Source organism: Myotis nattereri (assembly GCF_964212035.1).
Source record: "Myotis nattereri genome assembly, chromosome: 1".
NCBI classification, from domain to species: Eukaryota; Metazoa; Chordata; class Mammalia; order Chiroptera; family Vespertilionidae; genus Myotis; species Myotis nattereri.
In genome coordinates this window covers 141199387-141219293 of record NC_138075.1, presented here as the reverse complement: position 1 = coordinate 141219293, position 19907 = coordinate 141199387, and the positions used below count along the sequence as shown (strand labels likewise).

The window sequence follows — 19907 nt, the reverse complement described above, 5'->3', positions numbered from 1 at the left end:
CTGAGAAAAACAAATATCACATGACCTCACTTATTTGTGGAATCTAATGAATAAAACTAATTGACCAACAAAATAAAACTCGAAGCATGTAGGCATGGAACAGACTGACAAACCTCCATGTGGGGGTGGGGGAATGAAGAGAGATAAACCAAAGAACTTACATACTTATATGCATAGCTCATGGACACAAACAATAGAGTGATGAAGACCTGTGTGGTAGGCAGGGCCTGAGCAGAGGGAGATTAAAGGGGTTGGGGGGGAGGGGGGGAATGGGAGATATCTGTAAATACTATCAACAATAAAAAATAAAATAAAAAATTTAAATGTGACATAGTTAAAATTAATAAAAATATATATATGCAGAAAAGTCAACCACCTTACCTCTGAAAAATCATTCCTTTCTGCTTTCTGCACTGCAGACTCTGCCATCCAGTTCTTCAGCACGTATCTAGGATTAATAGCTTAAACAAAAGGGGAAAGCACTTATTGGAACCATAAATTACTAGGTCAACACAGATCATGTGAAATTACAGCTGAAATTAGATAATATTCAATAACTTTGCTGGAAGGCTCTAATGAGAAAAATTACCAGCATTAGTCAATTTTGGCTGTTTATAAATAACTAGAGGCCCAGTGCATGAAATTCGTGCACAGGTACGGTCCCTAGGCCTGGCCTGCAATCAGGGCCACCTTCCCCAGCTGCTGGCAGCCGGCCCTGCCCCCCGCTGTCACCCACCCCTAGTTTCCCATTCATCATCGGGCAATTGGAGCCTACTAGCTGCGGGAAAGAACCAAGAGGTTGGCCATTCCCACCTGCTTGCTGGCCCCATCCCCCGCCACCAGACGCCATGTGTGGGTGACTGGTGGGGCGGGGGCCTTGGCCTAGCACCACCCGTGTTTGTTGCCACCCACCCCAGGTTCCCTGTTCGCCATCAGGCAATCAGAGCCTGCCAGCCAGGGGGAAAAACCAAGAGGTTGGCTGTTCCTGCCCACTTGCTGGCCCCGTCCCCTGCCACCAGTTGCCCTCTGTGTGTGGGGTGACTGGTGGGGTGGGGGCCTTGGCCTGGTGCTGCCCACATCCACTGCCACCCACCCCTGGTTCCCCATTCCCCATCAAACTATCAGAGCCTCCCTGGCCAGGGGAAGGGACCTAGAGGTTGGCCGGCAGGCCCCAATCAGGCAATGGGGAATCAGGGCCTGGGGGCTGGGGGCAGCTCCTGTGTTGAGCGTCTGCCCCCTGGTGGTCAGTGCATGTCATAGCGACCAGTCATTCTGCCTTTTGGTCGATTTGCATGTTACCCTTTTATTATATAGGACTAGAAGCCCGGTGCACAAAAATTTGTGCACTGGTGGGAGGGAGGGGGAGGGTCTCTCAGCCCAACCTGTGTCCTATCACAGTCTGGGACCCCTCGGGAGATAACCACCTGCTGGCTTAGGCCCGCTCCCCTGGTGGCAGATGGCACGCCCGATCCTGCGGTGCCTGCCCCGTCTCCCCCAGGCCACACACAGCAGGCCCAGATCCCGCGCTGGGGCAGGCGGCGGCTCAGGATTGCGCTGCCACAGGCAAAGGGTGGAGCAAAGGGATCTACCTGCAGTATGCAAATTTAATGACCATCTTTGTTGGGTTAATTTGCATACTCTTCTGATTGGCTGGTGAGTGTAGCAAAGGTATGGTCAATTAGCATCTTTGTCTGTTATTAGAGTAGATGTGCAATATTTTTTACCTAATGGTACAGAAAAGACTTTCTGAGCATTATGAGCAACATGTTTTCTTTCCAGTGTTTCAGCATTAAGTTGCCTACTTCACTATGTTCAGTTCGATAAGCATTTCATAAAGCATGGAGAAAGCAGTGAGTTCATCTGAATTAGGCCCTTTATTCTAAGTAGAGAGGGGAAAAGTTGCTGCTTTTAACATCTTCAATCACAGAATTAAGGTCTGACTCAGGAGGACTGCTTAGTGCTAATGCTGCCAAGAGCATACAGAAAAGGTTATCTGCAGGCAAAATTCTTTATACATTGATTTTTTTATAATAACCATGCATTTTGAAATATTAAAATGCATTGTAACAATGGTACATGTAGAAAAATTCCAGAAACTGTCTTTATTTGAGATGAGACCTTTCCAAAATAATTTATCCACTGGGTGACATAAGGGAAGCTCTAGAGGCCTGGAGAAATTACCATTCTAGTAGAGTAGAATAAAAGAGAAATTTTCTACAGAGTTAATTTATCCATATAAAAACATATATTTATTTTTTAAATATATTTTTATTGATTTCAGAGAGGAAGGGAGAGGGAGAGATAGAAATATCAATGATGAGAGAGAATCATTGATCAGCTGCCTCCTGCATGCCCCCTACTGGGGATCGAGCCTGCAACCAGGCATGTGCCCTTGACCAGAATCAAACTTCGGACCCTTCAGTCCACAGACAGGCATTCTATCCACTGAGCCAAACCAGCTAGGGCTATATAAATTTTTTTAAAGAAAATAGTAATTATCTTTGGGAATACAGGGATATTTTTTATTCTTTTTACAAGTCTGCATTTTTCAAATTTTAAAGAGTTCATAGACAACTACTTTAAAATAAAAACCCCTGTACACAAAATATAGATAGGCCATCTTTAAACAAAAAGAAAACTACATGCAATAAAAATTGTGGAAGCACTCAGCCTAGGCAGAGGGAGAGTGGAGTCATCCAGTTAAAAGTTTGACATATTTGTCATTTGCTAGAAACCCACCAACAAAATACTGTTAAAATACATTGGGAATTGCAGCTATAAATAGAACTTGCCTAGGAGCAATTCTCCTAGGAAAGGGACCCAGAGGCAGAGGTTCCACCATTCCCCACATCTTCATCCTCCTCCTCTCCACAGGAAGTTGAGGAAGCTAGCAGGGCAGGCATTTGGGTCAGGAGCCGGCATGGGGCAGTGGGCCTGGGGAAGTTGGCATTGAGCAGTGACCTTGGTTGAGTCTCAGTATATGAAGAGTGCCTTCCCTCCCCATCCATGGTCCCAATATCCTGGCCTGGCTTTTTACCCTAAGAACGTGTCCATTCCATGACCTTCCCTTTTCCTCCTCTCTCACCTCTACAGCATTCTCACTCATCCCAGCCTCCAGGCAACCTGCACTAAAGTAAAAAGCAAGTTGAGAAGCCCCTTTCCCCATATCCACCATTCTCACCTCCTCTCTCTCTCCCCCCAACAGTCCTCAAATAAAGCCCATGTCATGGGGGAGGGGAGGATAAAACATGCAGTCAGTACCTGACTATTTAGTAAGGGGCCATATTATAAATATACAAACTACTTAAAAACCATAAAATTATAGATGTGTTTATAAGATTCTTTGAGGAATTATCTAATTCTGTACATTTTTCCTGGTTTACAACTGTTTGTGGATTATTTCTTTGGGCATTAAAATTTTAAGCAGTGGGGTAAGGAATATTATGTCCAAAACAAAAATCCAACTAGAGTTCCACATAATTTGATGATCACTGATGGACTAAAATATAGGCTACTAAAGGGCAAGTATCTAATTAACCTTTGTAGTTTCAGCTTTATAAGCAATGTGACTACCCAAAAAATAGCACATAATAGGGGCTTAATATGTTTGCTGAATAAGTAAATTTAGTGCTGGGAAAAGAGACTTAAGATAATGTGTTATGAGTACATCATAATCTCAAATAAAACATGTCATTGGAAAATATCAATGTATCAGAAATTCAGCAGGTCCAATGGGCATAAAAAGCTGAACACACACACACACACACAGAAGCTGAACACTTCAATTTATTAAACTCAACTAATCTCTAATGGGCTGGCAATGAAGCTGGAAAATGGTAGTTTGATTTTTCATTTATTTAATAAAATAAAAATATATAAATTAAAATAAATCTGACTCAATTGTTAAGTAGTTATTAAAATAATTTAAGAGCCGAAACCAGTTTGGCTCAGTGGATAGAGCGTCGGCCTGTGGACTGTAGGGTCCCAGGTTCGATTCCGGTCAAGGGCATGTACCTTGGTTGCAGGCACATCCCCAGTAGGAGATGTGCAGGAGGCAGCTAATCAATGTTTCTCTCTCATTGATGTTTCTAACTCTCTATCTCTCTCCCTTCCTCTCTGTAAAAAATCAATAAAATATATTTTAAAAAAATAATAATAATAATTTAAGAAAAAATTATTTCAAATTAGCATATTCAACCTTTTCTCCTTTTTCTCTTTCTGATGCCCCAGAGGAAGGATAAAGTAGAAAATTTCTCTTTTATTCTACTCTACCAAAGGTCAAGTCTCCAATATGAACTTGAGGCCACTATTTAAATTTACACTGATAGGAAAAATAAGACATTTGGGCAGCTAACTATCTGAATCTGTGCCAGTAACCTGCATTCTGACGCACACTCTTGCTTGCCCATAAACTGTTCCTATCTGTGATGCCTGTCCTGCCTTGCAGAACCTGTTTCCCGGAATACTCCCATTTCACGAGGCCATAAACCATGAACCATATACAACCCCCTGAGCGTGCTGGCAGCACTGGCGCCAGACAGGCCTCTGAGTGTAATCTCACTTCCCCCATGCCAATTCACAAGGGCTGCAAAGCCCGCAAAAAGTCCAGAAGCCTGATCCATATTTGGGGGACAAAGGAACTAAGGGTATACAGGGAAAGCTTCGTCCATATTCACCGCTCAGGATTTGGAGACTGACTCCCCTGCGTCACGGCGCTAGTGCATTAAAGGCTCCTACTCTGACTCCCGGGTGCCCAACTGATCATTCTCCCGTGCCACTGGGCAGCGTATCTATAACAACACTATCACCTTAACTCAGCAATTTTCAACGTTTTCTATCTTATGGTGCACACAAACTAATTACTAAAATTCTGCAACACATCAAAAAAAATGTTATATTTTTTGCTGGTCTGACAAGAACATAGGAATAATTTTGATTCATTCATACCAGATGGCTATTATTGTGTTGACTGTTGTCATTTTTTAATTTAACTATCTAAGGAAGAAGAGGTCAGTGCCCCTTACTAAACAGTCAGGTACTGTGACCATGTGGAAGAATCCCTGATGCTGCACGCAGAGGGCCAAGAGAAACACTCCACGTGGGACTCAGCCCCCACCTGCTGAGTGTCTAACTTGCAATGATTCTAGCATTCTCTTTGTGTTATTTTCCAAAAGCAGTAAGTTTGTGTTGATCCAGTCCCAGTTTGGGCCAATTCATTCTCTCATGATCAGTGGCATGCCATTTGCAAGATGGTAGATAGAAAGTCAATGGAGTAGGCCTAAGGTATTCTAAAATGAGGTTCAAATCCAGGATTTCAACTTAAGTTTGCCTTGAGCTCTAAATAGCTGTGTGCTAATCAGCTGACCAATGAAGACAAAGATTCTTCTGAGCATGCGCCACAAATTCACGACTAGGCCTGGCTGGTGTTGATCAGTGGTTAGAGTGCTGGCCCACATAGCAAAGGGTCATGGGTTCGGTTGCCCTGACTGGGCATGTACCTGGTTTGCAGGTTCTATTCCCGGCCCCCTATCAGGGAGTGCAGGAGGCAACCAACTGATGTGCCTTTCTTACATTGATATGTCTCTTCCTTCACTTCCACTTTCTAAAAAATCAATGGAAAAAATATCCACAGGTGAGGATTAACAAAAACAAAACAAAACAAAATTAATTACTAGGCATGAAGAAAAGCAGTATTACACTGACAAGTTTTTAGAATTACCACCAATCTTGTTTTATTGCAGATAGAGATATTTTAGGGCTTTTAAAAAATATCTCCCTAGCATAATGCTGGAACTACCTAGAGCAAGTATGTCAAACTCACAGCCTGCCAGTCATTTCATTGGCATGACTCAGTTGACACTAGTAGTTCCCTATACAAGCCCTAAGTAAAGCAAAATATTAGGATACTCTTTTTCTTTGCTGTAGCCTTCCATAATTTATGAGAAGCACCTGGTAATTAACCCCCAAGATTGTTAGCCCCTCTGATTCAAATAGCCCCTCTGTTCAAACTGCAAGACAACATGTTACTTTCAAGGCTACATTTTTACATACACCTCCTCCCTGCTGTTTTTATAACTCAGGGATAATTGGTGGAAAGTTCCTCCCTGCCACTACCCCTTCAAACAAGCCTTTTTTGAACTTTTCATAACTTTTGCTCTAAGAATGTTTTGCAGGCTTTGGAAAAATACTGATAAGACACCTCCCTAGGACAGCTGCCCTGGACTGTTTCCTAAAGAACAAACAAATTACAATTCCCCTGATGTCTGCTCAATTTCAGCCCCAAAATCCCTCTCCCTTCCTTATTGTTTAACAACAGCCAGGGCTTAAAAGGAGAGCTGCCCTTTGTTTTCTTGTCCCTGGATTAATTAGCAATGCACAGCCCTTTCCCTTAGTGTTAAGTAAAATAAACTTCCTCTCTGCATCTATCTCCTCTCTCAATTGTGAATTCTTTCACAGCCCACAACATCAGCCAAACCCTAACAAAGAGTACCTAAGGATTTAGGTTCTTCTGTCTTAACTTCTTTAATCTTGTTGGAAATCACATTGCAAAAAGAACTTCTATTTTTTCTTTCTCCAAGCCAAGAGTCACATAGCAAACTGAAATCAATATATAAAGGTGATTTATTTTTAGAGCTATCATTTGAATGTGTATTATGGCCCAGGCACTGTAACAAGACACTTTACATGCATTATTGTTCATCATTACAACATACTTGCAAAATATCCCAATTTTACAAAGCTAAGGGCCTTAAAACTTGGGAGAGTTAAATATCTTTCAGATCACACATCTAAAAAGTGGCAAAATGAAAAAATTCAGGAACCAAGATGGCAGCATGGGTAAATGCCATAACCACATCAAAATTACAACTAAGATACAGAATAATGATCATTCACAACCACATGAAAGCTGGCTAAAGGGAAGTCCTACAACTAGAGAAGTAAAGAAGAAAGCACAGTCATCCCACTTCTAGGAATATATCCTAAGAAACCTGAAACACTCATCAGAAAGAATATATGCACCCCTATGTTCATAGCAGCGCAATTTACAATAGCTAAGACTTGGAAACAGCCTAAGTGCCCATCAGAAGATGAGTGGATAAAACAACTATGGTACATTTAGACAATGAAATACCGTGGCAATAAAAAAGAACTCTTACCATTTGCCACAGCATGGATGGACCTGGAGAGTATTATGCTGAGTGAAATAAGTCAGTCAGAGTAAATAGCATCACATGATCTCACTCATATCATATGTAGAATCTAATGAACCAAATAAACTGATGATCAAAAATAGATCCAGAGTCATAGAAGCATGAACAGACTGTTGAACCTCAGAGGGAAGGCAGGAGAGGGTGGGTAGGAAGAAATAAACCAATGAATTTGTATGCATATATGCATAACCTGTGGACATGGACAATAAGGTGGTGAGGGCCTGGGGGGAGGAGCAGGGAAGACGGGATTGGGCTGGAAGAGGTTAATGGGGGGAAAAGGAGGATCTATGGAATACTTTCAACAATAAAGATTGAAAAGGAAGAAGAAGGAGAAGGAGAAGAAAGAGGAGGAGAAGGAGGAGGAGGAGGAGGAGGGAAGGATGAGAAGAAGGAAGAGAAGGAAGAGGAGAAGGAGCAGGAGGAGAAAGTACATGAGACTAGTAGGAGGGGCAGAGAGTAGAGGGGTTGAGAGCCTGTGCTGGGAGGTGAAAGTGGGTGAGGAGAGATCAATGGAGGAAAAAGGAGAAATATGTAATACTTTCAACAATTAAGAATTTAAATTTAAAAAAAAAAAGAAAGAGAAGAAAGCCCACAGAGACTGATAAGGGGGAGGCACGGAATAGGCTGGTCCAACACCCATGGATGTGGCTTTTTTTTTTCAATAGGGAGGGATATTTCTGCTGTGGAGGGCTCTCATGAGGAGCAAGGGGTCCCAGCACCACACCAGATCCCCAGCTCAGGGTTCCAGAGCTGGGAAAAGAAGTCCCTGTAACTTGGGGCTGGAAAAACCAGCAGGGATTATGGCTGAGTGACCCAGGCATTTCCTTTTAAAGGAAACTTACATGGACTTACTTCCTCTGAGCTCCAGCACTCCCTTTGGAGAAAAAGCTCAGGGGATCCAGAGACATACTGGGAGCAACTGGACTGTCTGGCATTGGGGCAAGAATTTAGGGACAGCTTTCTCCCAGACAGGGATTTTCACAGAGGCCATTGCTCCTATGCTGGGACCTTCCCTGTTGCAGAGCTGACTGGCAGCCATATCTGAGTTTCCATCAACCTGGCTCACACTGTTTGCTCCACCCTGGTGATTCCCTGAGATCCCACCCCATCCAATTTGCAGCCCCATCCAAGCTGTTTGCAGCATCTTTTCCATATGAATGGCCTGTGCTGGTTCAGGCTTCAGACTTTCCTAAAATCTCTCAAACAAGCAACAGCTTGTGTCAGCGAGCCCTATACTTATCAATAAGGGGCCCAAGACAGCTTGGCATTGCCTGGGCACTTCTAAGCCCAACACAAGTAGTAGCCATCTAAAGATTGCTCTGTATCTTCTACTGGGTGGCTCCAGGCAGTGGCTGATTTTGCTCCTCCCAGGAGACCAGAGCCAGTGCACCTGATGGACAGTCTCAGACCATACCGGATCACAACTCTACAAATCCACAAGCAACACACTCAAGGGGAAGACTCAGTGAGCACGAAAGCCCCCACTGAAGCAAGTCCTGCTCCATAGAGGTGTCTCCTGCACAGCAGCTCTTCCACTGTAGTAGCAGCTGGTCTTCACAGCTGATTGGCCTGGAGGTCAATTCTTCCTTGTAATACCAACAGCAATCAAGGCTCAACAACAAGACTGTGCACACAGCCCACACAAGGGCACACCTAGAGTGCCCAGCTCAGGTGACTGGGGAGGCTGAGCCACTGGGCCCTACGGGACATGTACAACACAAGGCCACTCTACCAATTCCAGGAGACATAGAAGATCTACCTAATACATAGAAATAAACACAGGGAAGCAACCAAAATGTGGAGACAAAGAATCATGTCACAAATTAAAGAACATGAGAAATCTCCAGAAAAAGAACTAAATGAAATGGAAGCAAGCAAACTACTAGATCAGGGGTGGGCAACCTTTTTGTGAGTGCGTGCCAAAACCAGCAAAATCTCTGACTCAAAATTCTTCTGCGTGCCTACCCTAATTTTTTGAGAACATGTTACGCCTACTTGATATCTCTTAAGGTGTACATATGTGAAGAACCTTGAAGAAATAATAAAATTCATTCAAGCGACAAAAACACGGTATATGATGATGAAAAATACATTTATTTTTTAATGTATACATGTACACTGATAGTCCGACAGAAAACTTTATGACTCTGTTTGATATTATCAGTGGGACTTTGCTGCTGCATCACTGATGACAGAGATTTTACATCAAGTTCATATTTCGTGACCTTCAGAGATATGCACGAGCTACTACTTACATCCGTCAGGCTACTCCTATTACGAGACTTAACAAAATTCATCACTGAGAACAAAGATTCACAAGCGTATGTAGATGAAAACATGGAGAGTAATGCTGTTGCAAAGTTTTTTTAAACAGAAAAAATTTTCTAGAATGGCATTCCAAGTCCTCAATAGTTCGTTTTCGACCCTATTGAAATTGCTCTTCCCCTCTCTCATCAATCCATGTCTATGGTCTTTAAGATAACTTGTCATGTAAACTTATTTATTTATCTAAGATGCACCTATACTGAATTTATCTGAAAAATAAAAAAGTCGATATTAAGAAAAAAATTGCAAATGGAAGATTATAAGAGAGTGCCAGCAAAAGTTACTGGCGTGCCATGTTTGGCACGCGTGCCAGGGGTTGCCCACCCCTGTACTAGATACAAAGTTCAAAACAATGGTTAAAAGGTTGCTCAAGGATCTTAATGAGAGCTTCAAAGGACTTACTGAGATTTACAAGGATCTTAATGAGAATTTCAAAGACATGAAAAAGGACCAGTCAGAAATTAAGCATAAACTAACTGAAATAAAGAATAATTTACAGGGATTCCATAGTAGAGTAGAGAATTCCAAGAATCAAATATGAAAAAACAAAATACACCAAATCAGAAGAGAAAAAAGAAAAAAGAGTTCTGACCAGTTTGGCTCAGTGGATAGAGTGTTGGTCTGCGGACTGAAGGGTCCCGGGTTCGATTCCATTCAAGGGCATGTACCTTGGTTGTAGGCACATCCCCAGTAGGAGGTGTGCCGGAGGCAGCTGATCGATGTTTCTCTCTCGTCGATGTTTCTAACTCTCCATCCTCTCCCTTCCTCTCTGTAAAAAATCAATAAAAATATTTTTTTAAAAGAAAAAAGAATCCAAAAATACAAAGATAGTGTAAGGAGCCTCTGAGACAACTTTAAGCATACCAATATTTGCATTATGGGGTGCCAAGAGGAGAAGAGAGAGAGCAAGATATTGAAAATCTATCTGAATAAATAATGACAGAAAACTTCCCCTATGTGGTGAAAGAAATAGACTTACAAGTCTAGGAAACACAGGAAGTCCCAAACAAGAGGAACCCAAGGAGGCCCACACCAATACAATCATAATTAAAATGCCAAAGTTAAAGACAAAGAGAGAATCTTAAAAGCAGCAAGAGAAAAGCAGTGAAGAAAAAGGTAAAAAATATGAACAATATAATGACAATAAATACGTATCTATCAACAATTGAATCTAAAAATCAAATAAACAAATAAGGAATCTAAGGAACAAAATAAACTAATGAATAAAACAGAACCAGAGGCATGAAACAGACTGAAGAATTTTAGAGGGAAGAGGGGAGGAAGTTGTGAAGAGATTAACCAAAGAATTTATATGCATATATGCATTACCTATGGACACAGACAATAGGGTGATGAAGGCCTGGGGCAGGGTGGGAACCTGGTAGAGGGGGGCAATGGGGAGACAAATGGGGGATATCTATAATACTCTCAACAATAAAGATTTTTTTTAAAAGTGGCAAGATGTGATTCATCTGCCAGATTCCAAAACTCATGTTCTTTCCACCATACCCAAGCCATTTTCCTATCTCTCCACCATCTTTTAAGACTATATTACTTTAGACCAATATGGAAACTTACTAAAAACAGAGCTTTCATCCTCTGAGTTAAAAATTACACACTAGAACACTGACTGGTTTGGCTCAGTGAATAGAGCATCGGGCTGTGGAATGAAAGGTCCCAGGTTTGATTCCCAGGCAGGGCACATGCCTGGGTTGCAGGCTCAATCCCCAGTAGGGGTGTGTGCAGGAGGCACCTGATCAATGTTCCTCTCTCATCGATGTTTCTAATTCTCTATCCTTCTCCCTTCCTCTCTGTAAAAAATCAGAAAAAAATATATATACATTTTAAAAATCACCCACTAGAATTAGAAAACTCATATATGATACTTCAACTCAACTAAAATTTACTCATCTAGAATTCTTCTAGTTTTAAAAAAAACAAACTCAGTTCCCTCACGTAATTACTTCTGGTTTTTAAAATGTTGCTTTTATGTGATTATTTAAAGTTTTTAAAACATCAAAATGATTACTTACTCATCATTCTTTTTCTTCTTTCAAAATCTGAATTATTCATGTTACTAAAAATAAATAAAACAAAAAACAAAATTATCTACCATCTTCCCAAACTATATCTTTTTTTCCAAAAGGGTAGGAATTATTTCATAAGACAAATATTGAAAAAAAATTTAATCACATTGATCAGTATCTAAAAGGAATATAGAAAATACTGAGTTGATAAAATATGTAAAATACTACCTTGGTTAGTTAGTTTAGATAATATCAAACCTTTTACTTTTACAAGTTAAAAATATTTTTGTGTAAAAATTGACTGAAACCTTTCCTTACCTTAAACAGTTTTCTGAAAATATTTTACCTTTTTCTTGATTACTCAGGGTAATCTTTATAAATAGCCCTCAGTGGCCATTAAAATGTGATGGGCTATTTGCTCCTGTGTCCTGTGGTTTTCCTTCAGCTGCCTCTACCTACAACTCCTTTACTCTTTCTTGCTTGTTGCTTCGAATTCATTTGAGTTACAAAACAAAGTAACTTCTTACAATTGTACAAGATGTGCCAATAAGTAAATACTGGATAAAAAGCCTAAGAAGCTCTCCTGCTACAGGGCTTGGGAAGCCTGGGGAGCTGTGTATTAGAGAGCTGAGGTGAACAGATAAGTGCGCTCCCCATGGGTGAAGTGTTACTACAGATGCCTCAACCAGTGCAAAGTACCCAAGAGTAAAAAGGAAATGGTAAAAAATGGAAAGGGAGGGATCTGATGGATTGACTATGCTAAAGTAATACGTCACATGCTTTTTTGTAAATTAGATTACCTTACCTGTTCAGTCTCAAAAGGTACTGGGACACCCAGGCAGGAAAGAGTTCATGTTTTGAAATCATCTTCAGTGCCCAAAATTGCTAAATGAAAATATAGTAATAGACTGCTTATTCTATTAATGTTTGTTCAGTTTATTTTAACTGTGTTTCTTTTAATTACATTCTTATACTATCCATATTTTTTCAAGTATACTATTTCAAGTAGAAGTAGTACTAAAAAGGAATAATATTTTATAGACATCCATGTAATGGCATGGTTTAAGAGAAATGAAAAATATACAAAGTTCTTACCGACAGAGATTACATACACATGAATACTTGTATTACCAAGTTTTCCTTTAAATATGGAACTTCCTTAAAATAATTTACTTTTAATAACTTAATTTGCAACTGCATTTTATTTAGTCATCTATTAATTCATTTAACAAATACTTATGCAACATCAACTATTGTTAGGAATTTTATTAGGTAGGAAGGATATAAAAATTAATAAGACATGTCCCACCCTGGCCAGTGTAGCTCAGTGATTAGAGCATCAGCCCGCGCAACAAAGGTTTGTTCCTGGTCAAGGGCATGCACTTGGGTTGCAGGTTTGCTCCCTGCCCCTGGTCGAGGTGGTTGCGGGAGGCAACCAGTCAATGTGTCTCTCACATTGAGGTCTTTCTCTATCTCTGTGTCTCTCTCTTCTCTCTCTCTCTCTTTCTCTCCTTTCCTTCCCTCCCTCCCTTCCACTCTCTAAAAAGCAATGGAAAAAATATCCTCTGGCAAAGATTAACAAAAACAAAAGACATGGTCCCTGTATTTAAGGAAAGTGTGTAAAGAAATATTCAATTCCATTTTAGAAATATACATATTTATAAATATACTAGAGGCCGGTGCACAAAAATTTGTGCACTTGGGGGACAGGGGGGGTCCCTCAGCCTGGCCTGTGCCCTCTCGCAGTCTGGGACCCCCCAGGGGATGACCACCTGCTGGCTTAGGCCCGCTCCCCGGGGGATTGGACCTAAGATGGCAATCAGACATCCCTCTGGCAGCCCCGCAGCCCTCGGGGGATGTCCACTTGCCAGCGGGGACTAGACCTAAGCTGCAGTCGGACATCCTTAGCGCTACTGAGGAGACAGGAGAGGCTCCCACCACCACCGCTGTACTGGCAGCCATCAGCCTGGCTTGTGGCTGAGCAGAGCTCCCCCTATGGGAGTGCACTGACCACCAGAGGGCAGCTCCTGCATTGAGCGTCTGCCCCCTGGTGGTCAGTGTGTGTCATAGTGACCAGTCATTCCCAGTCATTCTGCTGTTAGGGACAGTTTGCATATTACCCTTTTACTATATAGGATAGAGGCCTGGTGCACGGGCGGGGGCTGGCTGGTTTGCCCTGAAGGGTGTCCTGGATCAGGGTGGGGGTCCCCACTGGGGTGCCTGGACAGCCTGGATGAGGGGATGATGGCTTTTGCAGCTGGTCACACCCCCTTCAGGGTAGGGGTTCCCACTGGGGTGCCTGTCCAGTCTGGGTGAGGGGCTGAGGGCCGTTTTCAGGCTGGCGGGTGACTGAAGCTCCCAGACTCTCCTTTTTTTCTTTTTCTTTTTTTATTCTGGGATTTATTTACTTTCTATGGCTGTCACTGGAACTGAGAGCCGACTTTAGCTCTGAGGCTCGGCTCCAGCTTGAGGCCTGGGCTGCTGAAAGCAGGCATCTGGGTTTGTTTGGGTTCTATAATTGAAACACTGTTGCCATCACTGCCACTCTAAGCTCTGAGGCTGAAGCTGGCTGAAAGCAGGTTTCTGGGGATTGTTTAGCTTCTATAATTGCAACATAGTTGCTTAGAGTGCAAGCTCAGAGCCCAGCAGCGGCAAGCGGGGAACCTTGGTTTCCTCCATCACTGGAGCAAGCAAGCCTCCTGTTCGCTTCAGATGCTTGGCTGCTGGCCATCATCTTGGTTGGCAGTTAATCTGCATATCGCCCTGATTAGCCAATGGGAAGCGTTTGGGGGTATGGTCAATTTGCATGTTTCTCTTTTATTAGATAGGATACTAGAGACCCAGTGCATGAAATTCGTGCATGGGAGGGGCGGTGTCCCTCAGCCCAGCCTGCACCCTCTCCAATCTGGGACCCCTCTCACAATCCAGGACTGCTGGCTCCCAACTGCTTGCCTGCCTGCCTGCCTGACTGCCCCTAACCGCTTCTGCCTGCCAGCCTGATCACCCCCTAACCCAGCCGTGGGCAAACTACGGCCCGCGGGCTGGATCCGGCCCGTTTGAAATGAATAAAACTAAAAAAAAAAAAAAAAGACCATACCCTTTTATGTAATTATGTTTACTTTGAATTTATATTAGTTCATACAAACACTCCATCCATGCTTTTGTTCCGGCCCTCCAGTCCAGTTTAAGAACCCATTGTGGCCCTCGAGTCAAAAAGTTTGCCCACCCCTGCCCTAACCACTCCCCTGACAGCCTGATCAACACCTAACTGCTCCCCTGCTGGCCTGATTGCCCCTAACTAACTGCCCTCCCCTGCCAGCCTGGTTGCCCCTAACTGTCCTCCTCTGCAAGCCTGGTCCCCCCAACTGCTCTCCCTTGCCAGCCTTGTTGCCCATAACTGTCCTCCTCTGCTGACCTAGTCCCCCCCAACTTCCCTCCCCTGCAGGCCTGGTCCCCCAAACTGCCCTCCCTTGCCAGCCTGGTCACCCCTAACTGCCCTCCCCTGCTGGCCTGGTCCCCCCAACTGCCCTCCCCTGCAGGCCTGGGTCCCCCCCAATTGCCCTCCCCTGCAGGCTTGATCACCCCCAACTGCCCTCCCCTGCTGGCCTGATCACCTACAACTGCCCTCCCCTGCCGGCCATCTTGTATCCACATGGGGCAGGCATCTCTGACCACATGGGGGCGGCTATCTTGTGTGTTGGAGTGATGGTCAATTTGCATATTACCTCTTTATTATATAGGATGAGTGCCATAGAAATCTATACATATAAAAGCTTAATATGCAAATTGTCCCCACGAGTTTGACCGGGAGACTGATCGCTTACTGTGATGTGCACTGACCACCAGGAGGCGGTGCAGAACTAAGGAAGGCCCCAGCTGACAGCCAGCAGCCAGGGAAGGGAGGCCCCGGCCGGCAACCGAAAGGCCCCAATTTGCCCTGATCATCGGCCAGGTCTAGGAACCCTACCGGTGCACAAATGTTCTTCACCGGGCCTCTAGTACCTAGACTAATAAAAGAGTAATATGCTAATTAGACCGGGAGACCTTCCAGAGACCTTCTGGACAAAGCCAGGGGCTTGGCTGGCCTGCAAGTTGCCCCAGGCACCTCGCCCAGGCAGGCCCCGCCCCAGCGGGAACCCCTACACCGATGGGGGCATAGATGGCCTGCAAACGACCTTTAGCCCCTCGCTCAGGCGGGCCCCACCCCCAACAAAGACCCCCCCCCCCAGCCCGATGGGAGCATTGCTGGCCTGCAAACGGCCCCAGCCTCTCGCTCAGGCTGGCACTGTCCCCAGTGGGGACTCCCACCCTGATGGGAGCATGGCCGGCCTGAAAACCACCCCAGAAGTCTAAAATCTCTACTGCTAGACAACATTATTGAGCACCAATGAGGTAGGCATTACTACTAATTCTATCTTACAGATGAAACAAGTGAGGGTTCGAGAAACTGAGTAATGTGTACAAGCTCACACGGCTGTCAAAAGGGAACCCCGAATTTGAAGCACCTAATCTGCTGCCAGGGCTAGCTCTCTCCAGTCACCACAGAACACTTCCCCCTAAACATACGCATGAAAACGGCTGTGGAAACTCCACAAACTCCACAGGACTCTAATTCCAAGCCTTATGACTTAGCCCAAGATACCTTTCCTTTGGTGACTGCCTGGATCAAGGGACTGAGGAAAGAACTGGCCCATCCTTTTTTTAAATGAAAAAGAGCTTGGGAATTACTAGGATCATGAACTCTGGGGAAAGCTGCCTGTGTTTGAATCCAGCCAGCCTTTTACTAGCTGTGTGACCTGGCGCTAGTTACCTAATCTCTCTATGCCTCCATTTCTTTATCAGTAAAATAGATATCACAATGGTATTACCTTATATGTTATGTCACAGATTTTATATATAAAATGCTTAGAATAGTGTCTAGAACATAATAAGGACTCAAATGTTAGCTATTACTGTCACTATATTATTAATAAATTTTTATTATTTTTTAAAACATTTATTATAATGTCTATCCCAGAATAAACTGTCAACAACAGTGAGTTCTCAATAAGTACGTGTTGCCTGAGTTCATAAATGAGGCTGAATATCTTCTGAATTATAAAAAGATAACATTATAGAGAATGTCGTGAAAGATAATGAAGAAATTTAAAAAAATAAGACTAGGTTTTAATCTCAACAATGATAAAAACAATAACTGCAATATATACGACTGAGACCTTAAAAATAGATCTATGTTTCTAAAAATATATAGTAAATAGAAATCTTCTGGCAATACCCATATTATTCCATAAACAATATATTCAATGTATTATCATTGAAATGAAAAGGCAACGTATACGCTTTTGTTAATCCTCACTTGATATTTTTCCATTGATTTTTTTTTTTTTAGAGAGTGGAGAGACACATCAATTGGTTGCCTCCGACATGTGCCCCGACCAGGTACATACCCTTGGCCGGAATCAAACCCAGGACCCTTCAGTCCGCCGGCCAAAGCTCTATCCATTGACCCAAACCGGCTAGGGCGGCAACATATATTTTTAAAAGTGAATTAAGTGCAGCCACTTTGGAAACAGTTTAAAATTTAAAATTTAAACAAATTTACTAAACCATCCAGCAATTCCACTCCTAGAATATACACGAGGGAAATGAAACATGTGTTCACACAAAAACTTGTACACAAATGTTCAGAGCAGTGTTTATCCACAATATCCAGAGATGGAAATGACCCTAATGGATCAGTAAGATGTGGTATGTCTATACAATGAAGTAAAGAGGCGAGAACTACTGATACAGGTTACAACATGAATGAGCCTCAAAATATGCAAAGTGAAGAAGCCAGATGCAAAAGACCACATATTGTATGATTCCATTTATAGGAAATGTCTAGAAAATGAAAACCTTGAGACATAGAAAATAAATCAGTAGTTGCTGGGAGCTGAGCGTAGAAGCAGAGACTGACTGCAAAAGGGCACGAAGGACCAAGGTGTGTTGGAATTGTTCCAAAATTGCATTTTAAAAATCACTGAATTGTATGCTTAAGGTGAGTGAAATTTTATGGAATATAAATTATACCTCAATAGCCCAGTTAAAAAAGCCAAATGTCACTAATGAATACCTGAGGAATGTTGAGCTCCTGTAACTGGCTTTGAGTAATCTCACTGAGCTGCCGAAATGTCATTGTAAAATCAGCTTCTGTGTTTTCCATGAGCTAATGAAAATAAGTATATTTATCAATCTCAGTTCTTTGAGAAGATGCTAATTAATAATTCAAATGTTAATCAGAAAAAGAGATTAAATGATAAACTCACATGTAAGAGAAATGCAATTAAATCATCATCACCCTTCCTTTCTCCAAGTAGTCCCAATTTGGCTTTGAACAATTCTCTAAATCTAAAAGAAGAAATGTCAATTTAACATGTTATTAAAATTCTCACTATTTTAAGACTTGTCCTCAAACCAACCAGGATGCTTTAACATCTGCATTCAAAAAGGACAAACCTTGTGTAATAGAGAACAGGATACCCCTCAAGAATCTGAGCGGCACTATAGGAAGAAAAAAAGAACAGTTAAACCTTGATTTAAAATTAGCATTCTTTTTTAAAATATGTTTTTTATTGATTTCAGAGAGGAAAGGAGAGGGAGAGAGAGAGATAGAAACATCAGTGATGAGAGAGAATCACTGATCGGCTGCCTCCTACATGCCCCCCACTGGGGATGTGCCCTTGACTGGAATCGAGCCCAGGACTCTTACAGTCGACAGGCCGAGGATCTATCCACTGAGCCAAAGCAGCCAGGGCTAAAATTAGCATTCCTGAATTACATTTTACAAGAACAAAGCGAACCTTCTCATGTATTAAATAACATTAGATTATGTGCTACTGATTCTTGTTTAGTGATTGAATTATATATTATACTAGAGGAGGGGGGGCCCTCAGCCCAACCTGCACCCTCTCGCAATCTGGGACCTCGGCTCCTAACTGCTCGCCTGCCTGCTTGCCTGATCGCCCCTAACCATTCTGCCTGCCTGCCTGATCGCCCCTAAGTACTCACCTGCCTGCCTGATGACCCCTAACCACTCTTCCTGCCTGCCTGATGTCCCTAACTGCTTGTCTGCCTGTCTTATCACCCCTAACCACTCTGCTTACCTGCCTGATTGCCCCTAACCACTCGCCTGCCTGCCTGATCACCCCTAACCACCTCTGCCTGCCTGCCTGATGACCCTAACTACTCACTTGCCTGCCCGATCGCCCCTAACTGCTTGCCTGCCTGCTTGATCGCGCCTAACCACCTCTGCCTTAGCCCCCGCCACTACGGCTTCATCAGGAATGACGTCCAGAAGGTTTGGCTGCCCGGTCTAATTACACTTTTATTATTATAGATCACAGAGAAAATTATCAATACAAATTTATTATCTGAAAGATTTGGATACAGTACAAATCATACCATATCATTCCTGAAATACTACTATATATAATTATATTACAGGATAAATGTTGATATAAATGTGTGTTTTTGGTATATTTTTAAAATCATCTTAGACCAAAAATAACTCATTAGCAGTAACTCACCCAACACAATATTTTACTTGTCTGAAAGTATGAACATATTGTGAAATCTTTCATAAAAATATAAAAATTAGAGTTTTTAACCTTAAGCCCATCTTTAAACAAATAGTTTCTATTTCTTAACATTCTCAAATGTATTTTCAGTTACACAAAAACTCAACACATTCTGAAGCTCTGCTTGATTTACCTTCCTGATCTCATCTACAGCTCTTCCCCTTGCTCATTTTACTGCAATCATCTTGCTGTTCCTTAAACACCGTCCCCCCCCCCCGCCCCCCTCCCCCCCCACACACACACACACTCCCACCTCAGGGCCTTTCACAGGCTACTCCCTAGCCTGTAAATACCTGCATCGTTTGCTCCTGTTACTCCTTTGAGCCTTTATTCAAGTTCTTTGCTGACCATCCTTTAAAACTGCCAACTTTCTTTTCCTTCCTATACTCCCTATACTCTACCTAATGCTTTATTTTTCTCTATAGCATTTAACTCCTTCTAATATGCTACATAACTTATTTACACTGTTTATTGACTGTCTCTCCCACCAAAAGTAAGCACTATCAGGGCACAATTATTGTGCTGTTTTATTCATTGCTATCCCCTTAGCACTTACAACAGTGTCTGGCACATACTGAGCACCTCAATAAATATTTGTAGAATGACTGAATGAACTCTGCAGAGCTAAAGAGATATAAAATTAACAGAGACTAGGGTGGGATAAAAGCTGCTTAATGAATATCATCTTATATCACTTTGATTTTTAATTATGTGACTGTATTACC

General features: G+C 42.5%; 1 protein-coding gene across 2 annotated transcripts in view; it reads right to left on the bottom strand.

The window, feature by feature from the left end:
• Positions 1-19907, bottom strand: part of LOC308528589 (protein adenylyltransferase SelO-like) — a gene marked incomplete at its 5' end in the record, with an annotated part of 67419 nt that overhangs the window by 14802 nt on the left and 32710 nt on the right. For both annotated transcript variants that reach the window (XM_081104274.1, XM_081104275.1), the window contains 6 exons: positions 382-461; positions 11570-11613; positions 12369-12448; positions 17679-17771; positions 17872-17953; positions 18062-18106. In XM_081104274.1, coding sequence (XP_080960400.1) covers positions 382-461; positions 11570-11613; positions 12369-12448; positions 17679-17771; positions 17872-17953; positions 18062-18106 — 424 coding nt within the window. The remainder of the gene's footprint in view (positions 1-381; positions 462-11569; positions 11614-12368; positions 12449-17678; positions 17772-17871; positions 17954-18061; positions 18107-19907) is intronic.